The sequence below is a fragment of the Bufo gargarizans genome, chromosome 4 (assembly GCF_014858855.1).
Source record: "Bufo gargarizans isolate SCDJY-AF-19 chromosome 4, ASM1485885v1, whole genome shotgun sequence".
Lineage (NCBI taxonomy): Eukaryota > Metazoa > Chordata > Amphibia > Anura > Bufonidae > Bufo > Bufo gargarizans.
This window is the reverse complement of record NC_058083.1, coordinates 323,505,803-323,521,931: the sequence shown is the minus strand read 5'-3', so window position 1 is coordinate 323,521,931 and position 16,129 is coordinate 323,505,803. Positions and strand designations below refer to the sequence as shown.

Sequence of the window (16,129 nt, the reverse complement as noted above, 5' to 3'; positions counted from 1 at the left end):
CTGGTCACAATGGGTTATCCTATCATCATACTGCATTGTCTCCAAGTTGACTGCTTAAATTATTCCTGTAATGAAAATAGATAGCAAATGTCAAAAAAGCCTTCTTATTGTTTTCACTATCACATCTCTCTATCTCCTCCTTTTGCCTTTTCGGTGGATGGGACGTATCCGGAATGCTATCTCTAGAACACCCTTCCCGTTCCATCGGACAATAGGTCAGTAGTGAACTTGGCAAATATCTACTAAGTAATCACAAAAACATAGGGAATCATGCCATGTTCATTTCAAAAAGTATTCAAATTAGAAATACGGTAAATGGATTCTTCCACCCATGACTTACAGAGATTTCTACGAAAAGAAGGCAATCACTTGAATGAGGGTTAAAATGCAGTTATTTTACTTGACAGAGCATAAAAGAAATATATATTCTTTAGTCAGATATGTACCGTAGTTATCATTTTTAAAATATTTTTATCCACTTCCTTTTTCAGGTACTTGTCTCAATTGAGTAAAAACACATAATAAAGGCACAGATGTTTAAGTGCTTTCTGTATACTGTTTATCCACAATGAAAGGCAATTACACTAAAATATTCTGCAAGCAATACCAGATTATTGGGAGTCTAACTCCGAGCACCCCCGTTGATCAGTAAAATGTATCATATTTTTCGCTCCATAAGATGCACTTTTTTACCACAACAGTGGGAGAAAAATGGTAGCGCGTCTAAGGCTACTTTCACACTTGCGGCAGAGCAATCCAGCAATCTACATGCAAACGGACAGCATTTGTAGAGAGATCCGGATGCGGATCCGTCTTACAACAGCTTTGCCGTAACGGATCCGTCTCTCCGGATGTCATCCGGAGAAACGGATCTGTTATATATTTTTTGCCGTATTTTTTATGCCGGCACTAATACATTTCAATGTAAATTAAAGCCGGATACGGCATTCCGGCAACTGATCTGGAATTTTGGACGGAGATAATACCGCAGCATGCAGCAGTATTTCCTCCTTCCAAAATGCTGTTCAGTGACTGAACTGATGACATCCTGATGCATCCTGAACAGATTTCTCTCCATTCAGAATGCATGGGGATAAAACTGATCAGTTCTTTTCCGGTATAGAGCCCCTGGGACGGAACTCAGTGCCGATAAAGAGTAACGATAGTGCGAAAGTACCCTTATGAAGTGAATATTAGCGCTCACTAGTACACAGTAGGACCGAGGAGTGGTGAAAACAGTGCTCCTGGTGCTGACTGTTGTCACCGCTTCCTGGTCTTCTCTGGGAACCACGCTGCACTGTTCTGTCTGCGTACATAGTCAGGATGTAGTGCGCGCACTATGACCTGATGCCGTGCGATATCAGGTCACAGTGCAGCAAGGCGCCCGGAGAACACCATGGAGCAGCTAGTGCAGGAAGTTATTCTACAGTCCCTCACATATTTTACCTCCGTGATAGATTGATAAAGGTCAATAACGTCCGAAACGTCTCACATATCGCAGCCTAATTGGACAAGATTTACGATCCAACATACAGCAAAACCAAGAATTCTATATATATTCTGAATATATATCTCTGTCACCAGACAAGACTTGCCTACGGATTCAGGCAACCAACTGTAAACCTAACTTCAATCTCTCTTTATTCCTTATTGTTTGCACTATTCTGCACAACCTTGGAGTGTACCACAATAAATCTACTTTGCATACTTCATATAGAGAGTGCGTGGTTTTCTCTATACAAACTTCTAAATGCAAGATAGCTTCCTTGCTGTCTTACATTTAGACCTTTTTCTACGCCTAAAACAGGGGTAGAAAATGGTGAACGAGACGGGCCTGCCGACCCATCCCCTTCTCCGCCACACCCAAATTTTTAGACCTGGCGTGAGCGGGGCAAAGTTGCAGATAGCGGTGCCCGAAATGTAGGCATATTTCAGCATAATAAATGACCCCCGTAGTTTTGTGTGGGTCAAACTATGATTAGGCCCAAGCGATCTGATTATTGACTTTTCAGGCTGCAATCTTAAATTCACAAATCTTAAATTCACAAAGGCATTTATGTGAATTTCAGCACAATTTTCTGCTCTTACACTAATTAAAAGGCAATCAATAAGGTAAAAAAATAATCCTACAACAAATCACAATATTTTTCAATTTTTTTAGGAATCATACAAAAAGTTGACAGTATTGTAAATAAATAGCTAGATATGGAAAGGTTTCATTTCTGGATACAGCTTGACAAACGAAGGAGTCCTTACAAAGGTTTGCAGAGAGGTCTTTTTTTCCAGCGACATTGAAATCTCAGTGTGTCACCCAGGAAAAAAGTTGCTATGGTAACACTGACAATGTGTTCATTATTTTCCCCCGCTGTGACTGAATGTGATGACGTCAACTAAGGTTGAAATCAACTTCTGACTTGGTCTTGGCCTAGGACTTTGGTGAGAACACCAGATGGTTCTCTGTTAAGCTTATTTTATAAATCTTCTGCTGGAAAGTGCTAACAACATGATATAGTACATAGAAAATGAGTACTTTGTGTGGCAGCACTGCCTGGTAGAGGAACGTTTTTCTTATATAATTCCTGGGTTTATTCGCCTTTATCACATTGACGACATCTTATAGAACTCATTTATGTATTTATCCCTGTACAGTTCACATGTGTGAATAATGTTTATATTCAACTCAGTACAGGGTGAGCCAAAATTTGCAGGACACGCTGTTATTTTAGGAAAAAAGGCAAAATTAAATATTTGAATACCCCAGCAAGTAATGGGTTAGGGGGCTACCACATGACCGCCATCTTAAAACCCACCATATTGGATCAAGGGCAAATTTTTCCAGTGGGAAGGAGGTCACATAGCATATCAAAGAAGACCTGAATGTTCTCATTAATCAATTGCCACAATCAGATTTGTAATATTTCTTGTGGTTCAAAAGTTATCAACATAGAATATTAACTTTATTTACAGATGCCTCCATAGGCAAGAAAACCTATCTTGGCCCAAGTCAAATTAATATATCACTTTTATTCGGTATACATTAAAAACTGGATAATGTGCATATAACGCAATGTTATTGGTTGTACAGACCATTGAAACAAAAAAGTGGCTAGGATATTAAAAACACAGTCACCCTGCCACTGTTAATGCTGCTGGCTCGTAGTACTGGAGGAGATGGGGGGGAGGGAAGGGAAGTAAACATGCACGGTCCCTAACCCCAGAAAAAGAACGGGCAATTGTTTGTCCCACCACGTCAGCAAGTGTTAACTATGTCTGAATCTGGTAACCTTGCTTATGTGCCTGCTGCATGTGTTGTGGTGTACGAACCACCAGGCGACTAGGGATGCTAGCTGTCTATTGACAGATAGTGCCGACGTGGACTATACAACACTATCTCCTATAAATGCCAACTACTAACGATGTTGAACCTATAGTCCATCCGGACTAGTGTTGCAATACTAATAAACAGTGGTGGAGTGACCGCTAATTAAAACCTAACACTGCCCCCCGACATGTTTCGCCAGTTACACTGGCTTCCTCAGGGGTAATGGGCAGCCCATTCTCAACCACAGCTCTGAGGAGCTGAGGAGTCTGTGGTTTGAGACACTGAGGCATCTATTTGTGAGAGCCATAGGCTGGGGAAACAGACCACTAAAGCCTGCTGCGGACTGTGGGTGAAAATCATCTGCTGACCAGCAGGATCTCTGGATTCAGCTCCCAATTATCGACCAAGGATTGAAGCAGCAGACTGCTCTGGAGCCCTAAGAGATGAGTGACCAATGGATATCAGATCCTCTATCTCCCTGAGGAAGTGATTGGTATCAAGAAGGAGTGGGGAGCCTGGTGTTATCCTGGGACAAGCAGTTTTCCATCTTCTGGATCGTGGATACTTGCAGGTTTTCTGTCCAAGCGGTGAAGCCTTCCGTCCGTTCGGTTCTCTTTTGGAGGTAGAAGTTAAGAGAGACGGTACATCTGCATATTACGGCACTGCAAGCTACGGTCTGACTTGCAATTGTCCAACCCGCTACTTTGGATCCACTTCCATCGCAACCTGTGAAGTCTTTGGGTGGATGGTATCGCTGAATCTCCCTTCCAGGCACAATATCTTTGGAGTCTTGTGAGTATAATTTATTCACAAGGGAACACCTCCTTTGAGAATCTACTACACCATAGTGCGGTTTCTATTTTATTTCAGGTTTCTACACCATAGTTTGGATTGATGTGCATATATGGACCTTTTTGACTGAAGATTTCCTCAGCTAAAAGAATATCAATTGACTTAAAGGGATTCTGTCACCTCCCCTAACCCAAAAAACGATTTTAAAGCAGCCATGCAGCACAGCTTACCTTGATTAGGCTGTGCTCTTTTATCTTGTAATCCGTCCAGCAGTTTCTGCAAAAAACGACTTTTATTGATATGCAAATGTGTCCTGAAGGTGCCCAGAGGGGCGTTTTGTTCCTCTTAGAGAGCCCAGTACCGCCCCTCTTACAGTGCCCAGCCCGCCTTCCTTGCACTGTCTAACCGCCCCCAGCCTGCCACAGCCTCTCCTCCCCCCTCCCTCACGCCGAACGAACTCTCACACAGGCGCAGTACCCACTGAGGGCTGCGCCTGTGCGATCAGCAGGAGACTGAGGGCAGGAGCTTCATCCTCGTCACTGGGCATGCGCCGAGCCCAGTGACGTCCGATGCTCGCTCTTCCCTCAGTCAGCAGGGAAGAGCGAGCATCGGACGTCACTGGGCTCAGCGCATGCCCAGTGACGAGGATGAAGCTCCTGCCCTCAGTCTCCTGCAGATCGCACAGGCGCAGCCCTCAGTGGGTACTGAGCCTGTGCGAGAGTTCGTTCGGCTGTGAGGGAGGGGGAGGAGAGGGAGGAGAGGCTGTGGCAGGCTGGGGGCGGTTAGACAGTGCAAGGAAGGCGGGCTGGGCACTGTAAGAGGGGCGGTACTGAGCTCTCTAAGAGGAACAAAACGCCCCTCTGGGCACATTCAGGACTCATTTGCATATCAATAAAAGTCGTTTTTTGCAGAAACTGCTGGACGGATTACAAGATAAAAGAGCACAGCCTAATCAAGGTAAGCTGTGCTGCATGGCTGCTTTAAAATCGTTTTTTGGGTTAGGGGAGGTGACAGAATCCCTTTAAATACAAGAAAACTCTCTCCTGCAGCGCAATCCCTTCTCTATTATTATGCTACACCTATTACCTATTACTTTCTGGGGTATTCAGATAATTAATTTTCCCTTTAGTTTCTGAAATAAAATGGTGTCCTGTGACTTTTGACTCGCCCTGTAGATCCCGGACAATGTCCATAGGTTTACCTGTCCGTAGTATTCACGATGAGCCCTGTGGTGGAACTAGTGACTAGGAAGGAACACTTTGAGCTATTTTTGCTATGAAGATAATTCATGAAGAAGTGGATAATATATATTAGGGTTAGAGATATTTCATGTGCGGTGACAATTGATTGCAAATATCTTTTGTTAGTGTTGGTTACAACTATGACTGGTGGTTAAGGGGCATCTGTCAGCAGTGATGACATTTTCACTGCCTGGCCCTGTCAATCAAAGTGCAAAGAATCCGGAAGTTGCAGAGAGAGCCATGCTTCTAGGAGTAATTGCAACGCCCCCTAGAGGCTCATTTGCATATATTGAAACACAATTTTTCTCAGTAATGTGGGCACATATGAACATGGGACCAACACAGATGCCTTCAGCTTCCAAGCGCACATGGAATAGGTCAGCCAGTGTCATAGGTACAAAACTGCTGACAGATGCCCTTCAAAGTTTATTGTTGGAGAATCAGTGACTAAAGAGAACTGTAGCAGTCAAAAATTAAAGGGGATCTCCAAGCCTAGAAAAAGATGCTTGCTTTCTTCCGAAAACAGCTCAACGCCTGTCTACAGGTTATGTGTCACATTCACTTCAATGCAGCGGAACTGCAATACCAGATACAACCCATGAACAGGTGTGGGGCTATTTTTGAAGTGAAGGGGACATGTTTTTCTAATCCTGCACAACCTTTTAATGTTTTGCCAAAAACAGTGATTATCCCAATTCTTTGCAGAAATAAAGCAAATGTGGAGAAATATGATGAGAAAAGTGCATGTTATTAAATTTGGATATCATTGCAGATTTTGTTGCAGAAATAGCCACGGATTATACTCTTCGCAGGGAATGAAATCACCATGTGTCTAGCATCCGATGTGGATTTGCTAAATGCTCATTCCATTACATTGTACACTACCGAAATTCCAAAAGAAATACACAAATCAATCCAGCCTATGGCCACATTGACACATCCATGTTCCAGACATATTATACATCTGTATGACTTTTTTTTTTTCTTTAAATACATTTTATTTTCCATTCCCAAATTATACACAGTATATAAGATCTAAGGTTTTATACATCTGGATTACTTGGATGTGTCATGTTCTGAGCTCAGGTTTAAAGAGGACCTTTCACCTAAAAAAAAAAAGTAAACTAAGACTATAGCGTTACTTACATGCCCCCATGATTTCTTGAACGTTAATTCTTTTTTCATTCTGTGCCCCCGTTTGTCCGCTATGCCCCCCGGAATAATTCCCGCCGTCTATGCTAATGAGCCAGCCTCAAATGGGCTGGCTTTAAAAGTTCTCCCGGTCGTGATAGACGAAATCGCTCCAGTTCTCTGAAGTCTCACGAGAACTGGAGCGTCTTCTCCCTGGCTAAGAGCGGAGCGCGCTGATTGGATGCGCTCCGTGCCAGGGAGAAGATGGAAGGCACGACCGGGAGAACTTTTAAAGCCAGCCCATTTGAGGCTGGCTCATTAGCATAGACGGCGGGAATTATTCCGGGGGGCATAGCGGACAAACGGGGGCACAGAATGAAAAAAGAATTAACGTTCAAGAAATCATGGGGGCATGTAAGTAACGCTATAGTCTTAGTTTACATATTTTTTTTAGGTGAAAGGTCCTCTTTAACTAACCCAGGCTCACAGCATCATAGATCCTTATGAGTACAATGTGCACACACACGTACCGTCAAAACATATTCACCAGTAAAATATTCTTAATATTCCTCCAAGTGAAACACCCCATATACTGTAAATGTGTTAGGTATTTCCCACTGCAGCACTTTTGTTTGGTAATGGCACAAATGAGCTTAGAAATGTGCAAGCTATACTTACTGTTCAGGAGACGGTAATCAATAAAAGGGTATGAGCCACGGCGTTCAGAGAGAACCCCTGCTGGACCTCTCACTCGAGCCTCTCCTGTAAGAAATACAAAAAGCATAGCAATTTAAATGTTCACCTTACATAACAGAATATAGAGGGTAAAATTACATGCAGCAGCCAAGGTAGAGCCTATAACTACAATAGCGTGATGTTTTACTGTGAATTGGCACGCTTTTGCAATATGCATTTTTTGATACGTGGGTTTTAGAGGTAATGAGTGTTAAACATCTGCACAATTTTTGCAGATTTTTAATGCTTATTACGGCTGTGCCCATTTTGAGGACCCCATACCACAGATCTGCAAAACACAGGCACCGGCCATGTCACTTCTATGGGTCTGCGATCCACAAGATGAGGCTAAAGACAGGACATGTCATGTGCTTCCAGACCCATGCCTATGCGCCACAAAAGATAGGACAATGGGTCCGCACCCCGAAGCAGGGTGCACACGGCCGGTGTCCGGATCCCCCGCAAAACATGCATGGCCGTATCATGGGTATGTGAATGCATCCTTAAAGGGGTATTCCCATGACATACAATAAGGGCATATCACTAGGATATGCCCCCATTGTCTGATAGAGGTGGGACACGCACCTACAAGGAGAACAGAGTGGGGAGAGCTGTGGCTAGAGGACTCGAGTTTCCCGGGGTCCGTCCACCACCAATCGCTGCTCCCATAGAAGGGAATGGGAGAGTCCTGCGCACGTGCGGCCCCCACTCCCATTTATTTCTATGGGGTAGAGAGAAATAGCCGAGTCAGCGCTCGGCTATTTTCTGCAGCCCCATTGAAGTGAATGGAGGATGGCTGCGCATGCGCAGTGCACCCTCCATTCATTTCCCCACTCTGTTCTCATTGAAAGTGCGGGTCCCAGAGGTGGGACCCGCACCTATCAGAAAATGGGGACATATCCTAGCGATATGCCCCCATTGTATGTGATGGGAAAACCCCTTTAATCTGTGGAATCAGAAAAAGCGTCTGTCTCTAAAAATATGATAGCATGTCTTTTGACTGTTAGACCAAACCTATGTCACAGGCCCACTGAATAAAATTATTTACAATAAGTTATCACCTATTAATATTAAATGGGTACTCCAGCAGTACTCATTGCAACACAATCCTATTGCTATAGAGAAATGAACCAGCTTATCCTTACCTCTAGTATTGTGGTGTGCTCCACTTCCTGCTGACATCTCGACACGGCAGGAAATGGTTGTATCAGCCAATCACAGGGTTGCAGCAATGATCCACCTCAGTGCCAGAGTGGTATTCCAAGCCATTTCCTGCCGTGTTCGGAAAGAAGCCTGAAATTGAGCACAACAGGGACCCCTGCACCATGTGAATGGCAGCAGCGGGAGATCGGGGAAGTGTGTATTTTTTTTTTTTTACATCAACAGAATCCCGCAAGAAATTTTTATTTTGTTGAAACACACCTTTAAAGGGGTTATGTCACTTCAGACATTGGTGGCATATCGCCAGAAGTGCGACCGGAACAGGGCCCCCAAAGTGAACAAGATTCCAGCGCGCATAAATGGCGTGCTCTCCATTCACTTCTATCCATGTGCGCATGGTCAGATAGTTTCGAAGACCCATAAAAAAGAATGGAGGGTGCACCGCACAAGCATGGCCACCATTCCACTCACCTCTATGGGACTACCAAAAAATTGCCGAGCCAGCACTTGGCTATTTTCAGATGTCCCATAGAAATGAAAGTTGTTCTCCGTTAACTTTGGGGGTCCCGTTCTAGAGACAGGCGCAGGTCCCCAGTGATATGCCACCAATGTCTGGGGTGATACAACTCCTTTAATGTTCTGTTCATCAACTCTTCATTTACAATGCTTTATGAACAGTTTACGTAACAACTGAGGAATGATCAGTGGTTGGTAGAAATAACTCACAAGGATCTGATGGGCATAATGATACTTGCAGCTGACAGGGACTAGTGTCAATGTCCTTAGTGATGGCCATCGTGGCACTGCGCACTAGAAAGTACTTGTGCATTATATATGTTGCTATTTATGACGTACAGACCCAGCCAATATGGGAGATAATGCATGAATGATATATTTCATGAATAAGAAACTTTTAGGCTACATGCACATGACAGGGGGCTATGGGATTATTCACACAGCAGTTTTTTTGACTGTCAGTGAAAAAAGGACGTAAAAAAATATGTTCTATCTTGTCAGTTTTTCACTGACCGACTGCCCCCATACAACTGAATGGGTCCATTTTTAACATCCGTTTCTCAGAAAGACATCAGTGAAAAAAAAGTCAGTTAAAAGTGGACAGTTCATTCCTTCTTAACGGACATTTTTTTTCACTGTCGTGTGCATGTAGCCTTATTGTTTGGGTATTCATCGTATTCACATGATTATTGTTATATTTAGTTGCTCTAGGTCAGGGGTGCACAACTTTTTCGGGTTGGGGGCCCCATTGTCAGACTGAACTAATCCCAAGTGCTGAAAATAAAACTTAAAGGGGTATTACCAACTCAAATACTGTAGTTATGACATATCAAACATACAGTATATACCATAAATGTCTAGTTACACTTCCAGGACTTCCATCTAATGGGAGAATACATGAACAATACATGTGAGCAGCCACAAGACGTAGACATACATGTCTGTAACCAGATGGTTGGGGCCCCTACTCTAGATGAAATCTTGATACCAATAATTGTAAATACACTTTTACCTCTTCTCAATAGGGCTACTTTAGGGTATATTAATATGCAGAAATTTCTGTGACTGTCCCATTCATCTGAAAAGGGTTTGCAGAAATCCACATGTTTGCCACCAAAACAACTCCATTTGGATTTATGAAATGGATTTTCAGTCGCCGAAGTTTCCACAACAAATCTCTGTGCTCTACTCTTAAATTCAAGAAAAAAATTCACATGGTAATGAACAGAACCTCCATAGTGATCTCCTTTCCATCTTTTCAGCTGCAGAGCCACCAATTTCCGATCTCCTCTGCCAGCCAATATGACTGTACCCCTTTTCAGACTGCCTGGTGCATAGGTCGCCCAAAAGACTTTCTCTCAGATTGGCCAGAGCTGTACACGTGAGCAACCCTGGCCAATCCAAGAGCAGGTCTTGGGCTGCCGATGCACTGTGTGGCCATCTTGGAGGACAGAAGAGGAACCAGTGAATCAACATATATGCAGCTGAAAAGATAAAGAGCAGGCCAGCAAGAGTTCTGTACGTTCCCCAGTGAATGGGATTTTTTTTTCTTGAACCATAGGGTCACTTTAGTAATAAACCTAAGGGAAAATGTCTGCACTGAGCAATAGCTGTCAACAGCCTTATTGAAAACAAACATGGCTGTTCTAGTTAAGTGCAAAAATCTGGTTTATGAGTGAACCCCGGTTGTAAAAATAGCAATGAACATCACAATGTGTAAACTAAAAACACAATACAAATCTAAAGGAAAAACACACATGTTCAAAGTACACACAAAGCTGTGCAGCAGTTTTTCTTAGGTTACTTTCACACGTGCTCAGTCCGGGAAATATGCTCCTTATGATGGCTGCATTTCCTGGATCGAACAATGCTTCTCTAATCTCAACTCACAGAATGATAAGTCATTACGATGCTGTGAATTCTGGTTAGACAAGCAGTCTGGAAAATACAGCCATCACACACAGGGTGTTTCCCAGACTGAACACGCTCTTGTAAAATTAGCCTTAAAGGGGCTGTCTGGGCTTTTACTATTGATGACCTATCCTCAGGCTAAGTCATCAATATCAGATCGGCGGAGGTCTGGCACCCGGCACCCCCGCCAATCAGCTGTGTGAGGAGATGACGCGCGCAGTGTGCACCTGCTATCTCCTGTCTCTCTGTATGTCTATGGGACAGCAGCAGAGCAGGAAGAGAGGTGGCAGGTGCACACTGCTCGCGTCATCTCCTCACACAGCTGATCGGCGGGGGCGCCGGGTGCCAGACCCCCGCCGATCTGATATTGATGACCTAGCCTGAGGTCATCAATAGTAAAAGCCCAGACAACCCCTTTAGTATTTGTACTGGTTTGCCATTTCCCAGTTCAGGAGCACCAACATATTCTGCAGCTATGAACAGAGATTGTCACCATCCACCTATCTCACACATATATAGCGCTAACTGCATAAACATGGTAAATATAATACAATATGGAGTCATACACTGCACTAAATAGAAACAGAGAATTCACAGCACACACTATCTAAGTGGAAAAGTTATGAAATAAACAATTATTTCTCATTAATGCCAACAGGGTATTACACGAAAGACATTACTACAACCAAAGCTGATTATTAAAGGGATTTCAAGTTTGAATAAGCATCCTTTAAAATAATCATTTATGAAAGTAGCTGTAATATTGTAACATATTTATTTCACCGTTATTGCATCTATATTCTGTTCTGGGCCGTGGTCACATGACTATGTCCATGTATCTCTTATTTCCTGTGAAGTAATGTCCATGGGTGTCAACGTAGCAACAGGAGCAGTGATAGGGGAGAGCCTGTAACTAGCTGGGGGAGTGGAGCTATAAACTAGCTGGGAGTTAGGGCAAAGAAAGAAGAAGTGCATCATGGGTTTGGTTGGATACAGCGACAGTAAGTGCTACATACAGGATGTAATAAACCAGAGGGATTTGTTTACATGGTGAAAACAGGTCAGGAGGAAGATGGACATGGGGTAAGCAACTGCCGTACGCCGCCCTGCAGGGTGAGGCGAATGGTGAGGTCACAGGGGTAGTTACTAACCGAGGGTGGTTATAGTACTCACAGTCTTTTATATACCCTGGGCAGACGTACAGCAGTGATGGAGAGGCTGGAACAGGGGTCCTCTGGGGCACTCTCTGTGTATAGGGGCCAGGCCTGATGGTAGGTTAGGTGCCCTGGATGTTGCAGGTTTTGTTTAATGTGCCTGTGGCAAGATCCCTTTAAATTTGTGACGCCAGTGCCGGTAATGGTGGCACACCGATTTATGGTAGGAATAATTGAGGAACACGATGTTGTGGTGAACCAAAACTTCTGTTTACTGAAGCAGTTAACTATATACAGTCTTTGGTCAAAGTTCCATATGTAAGAGGTGGTAACATGCAGGGTTTACATCAATTGGCAGGCACAATGTTCTTGCAAGATACTCAGAGGGTTAAACACTTACAGATCAGGCTGCACTTTCCTCAGAATCCTGTCTGTCTTTATCCCAAGGCCCGTATGCCCTATTGCTGGCTTTATCCTTGATTAGGGAAAACTTTCTCAGGTATATGTCTCCTTGCTTTAAATAGATCCTTCTGCCCTTCAGCTCTCTGGTTCGGCTGGAATCACTTTTGCTCTGCACTGTACTTTGTAGGAACTAAGTTTCTCTCAGGAGGCAACTCCTCCCCTGGATGCAACTTCTGAGCTTGTCTTGCTCAGGAACCCCAGACAGGCTAGACTGACCTCACTAGCCTCCTGGACTATACTGCACTCCCCCCTTCCTGTCTGGGCCTAACTATATATACTAGGGGTTCATTAGCTCCCTCTACTGTCTAGGAGGAGGAACTACCCCTAACAGGCCTGATACAGGAGATAACAGGGAAAATCACATAAAACATCATATAAAATACAATGACCAGGTTCCACATGAGGTGGAGAATAACGTGGTCATATTGACCCTTGTGTAGTGCCCACATTTACCTAGTGGGACACTACACAACTATCAGAGCATATCTGTTAAATAGTCATAGAAACCCCAGAAAACACCTTTAAAGGGGTTATTCAATACTTAAAAAATGTCCCTCATATGCCAAGCCCCTGACATTGAATATACTTACCTGGCTCCCCACTCCCTGTGCCGCTCCTGGTCCCCGTACCACCGCTGCTGCTTCTCCCCGTGCGTGGATGAAAACATCCGGTGTCCGGGGAGCAGACAGGCGGTGACGGGGACTAGCTTCCCTAGCGTCACCCGTGAGGCTTGTCCCTGTCACGCCTGCCATTGGTTTTCATCCACGCACAGGCAGAAGCAGCAACGGCAGTGCAGGGACCAGGAGCGGCACAGGGAGTAGGGTAAGTATATTCACTGTGAGGGCCCAGCATATGGGGGGGGCATTTTATAGAATTGGATAACCCCTTTAATTATGCTGATCATTTTTATCACTGATCCAGATATGATAAATTCTAAGAATATAGTTATGGTTTCATCACATGACACAGGCCTGTGCACAGAGGTTCACAGGGCCTATATGATATCGGATTCATACTGAGACATAAGCCCTAAAACTGTAAATGAATAATTGTTGGAATATACGCAAAATAATATGTCTGTTATTTTAGGGATTTAGCTTAAGATATGAAAATACGTGCAGACCACAGAAGCTGGAATCTGCACATATAAAGACTATTAATTACCCCAAGAAAAAGGGAAACAATGCACAGGTTCCACAAACACCCGAGCGCAGGAAACAAAACAAAAAAACTCTGCAGACAGCACCAGACAGGATATAGTTATGATTATAAACTAGTTTCCCTTCAAATGCCTTATAGAGAGAGGAAAATTGTCTTCATAGTGTTATACTACATAAAAACTAAGGGGGTCATTTATGAATAGATATACACCAATCTTTGGCGTATATCTTTTGCAGATTCGGTCACAAAGGGGATTTGTGGCCAAATCTGCGACTATTTCCCCATCCATGCCACGTACGCCATATATATAATACACAGAACTGCTCCTCTGATACACAGAAACAGTAGCATAGGTACATTCCTGCAGCAGTACATACATGACCATCCCAACCCAAAATATCAAATAATACAGTACTGCACTTAGAGTACTTATAATTAAAGCTAAATAAGTGATAATTACATTGCATGAATGCCCGAATCGCATGCCCAATAAATACCAAGCATTTCTGTGTAAGTTCCAAACAACCTACTTAGCTCTTTCAGGGGTTGTCTGGGATAAAGAGAAAAAACAGCCAAGGGACAAAGTGTGTAAGAGAATAAAAGAACCAATACTTACCTGTTTTATCCCTGGCCTCTCCAGTTCCCTCGCAGGTCTTTGTGATATCACCTCCACCCACGTGATGGCAGTGGCCCATCACTGGCCTCAGTTACATTGTGATTGATCAATAAAGATTAATGGAGAAATGTATTGACTGCCTTTTTTATACAGTTACTGGCATCAATTATATAGCACACCTGACCGTATGGCCGTACCATAAGGCCTTCTCTTTCACACTTGCAGCAGGAGGAATTCTGGCAGGCTGTTCTGGCAGAGAACAGTCTGCCAGAGCTTTCAGATCCAGAAAGCCCGCCAGCCCCATTGAATATAATTGGGTCTGGCGGAAGTCTGTCCTCTACCTAAAAAAAATGCTAGGATTCAGATGGACAAATACCTCTGCGTGTGGAACAGGCCGCCATGAACTCCTGCCGCAAGTATGAAACAGGCCTAAGGTACAACTGAGTGGTAAAACTTTCTAATGTATGTCTCGTTGTAAATCAATCACCTATCCAGACCCAGGGGCTGTACAAATGAGTGCGTCCATTCACACAACCATACTATGTCTGCATATGCACCTTCATATAGTGGCCAAAAAGCTACTAAGTTATAAGTATTAAATCCATCCAAAAATCACTCGAAATGTAAAATTTATCATGGTATTATATGGGTAATCTCAAAATAACATCAATACCACAAGTTATAATACAGTCAATAGTTTGCTACATATTACCCACTGTATGCCATCATAACTACTGTGGACTACTGTACTGCTCAGTAACTCTATGATATTGTCATTGGCTCTAAAGTCTGGTAATACAAAGCTAGTCCCCTGTTTTGCACACTCATGGGAGCAATGACATGATGAGGAAGGATATTACAGTCTACCACCAAAAGAGAAGGGGAAACAAACCTCTGTGAAGTATAGTACATGTACATTATTTCTTCTCAGACAGCAACCTACATGTATACATCCTGGGTAGACCTGTCTCCAGTCACAGTTGGGAATATTTCTGAAAACAATTCTAAGGAATACAGTAAACTTCAGGTCTGGATGACGCAAATTGCTGGGTCTTAGTGAGGTGATGCAATGCCAGTTAGGTTTACCTGTACCTATTCCCTACATCTCCCCTCGCAGCAACTAGAGCTGGTTACTAGTGGCGGGCTGGGCCGGAGTGCAGGGTGGCACATGCCCCTCCGGTTGGTCTCCAGTAGAGCTGCCGCTACACATGGGCCAGTTCTGTGTGTTTGCCCCCCAGACTAAAATTTGCCATCCAGCCTCTGATGCATACATATGTTCCAAAAGTAAGGCCTACCTACTACTTTGCTTCTAAGAAGACACTGCTATTAAGTACAAAGCCTTCATCTCTCTTCTGAACCTTACCATTGCTTGGGCATACTTTGTTGCCCCTGATCTGACAACTCACACAACCACTACTTGCCAACATCTCTGCAGACAGAAGAACACCTAAATCAGGCCCCTAGAAACAAAAGGACAGATCTTAGCTTCTTGTACCCCTGCCAACTCCATTAAAATCAGACTCTTCAGTCAGTTATATGTAGCTTCTAGCTAGCCTTTAAAGAGGACCTGTCACCGCTCCTGACATGCCTATTCTAATAGCTACCTGAATTCCTCATGTAATAACAATTCTAGAACATCTATTCTTGTGACTCCATGATGTACCATTCCTTTATTATTTCTACCAGAAGTTATGGATGAATTGCTAGCAGTCTGCAGTAACGGTACAGAGGGGGAGGTAACCAGTTCGGGTGGTGTACCTGCATAATCAGTGATGCAATTTTCAGACTGTGCAGGTACATCGCCCCAACTGGTTACCTTCCCTCTGTACCCTTACTGCAGACTGCTAGCAATTCATTCATAACTTCTAGTAGAAATAATAAAGGAACGGCACAACATACAGACATAAGAATAGATGATCCAGAATTG

At 43.6% G+C, this 16,129-nt stretch overlaps 1 protein-coding gene across 2 annotated transcripts in view; it reads right to left on the bottom strand.

Annotated features, from left to right (window-relative positions):
- PDE7B (phosphodiesterase 7B) overlaps positions 1–16,129 on the bottom strand; it is a 362,595-nt gene that overhangs the window by 42,724 nt on the left and 303,742 nt on the right. For both annotated transcript variants that reach the window (XM_044290083.1, XM_044290082.1), the window contains one exon: positions 7,165–7,248. In XM_044290083.1, coding sequence (XP_044146018.1) covers positions 7,165–7,248 — 84 coding nt within the window. The remainder of the gene's footprint in view (positions 1–7,164; positions 7,249–16,129) is intronic.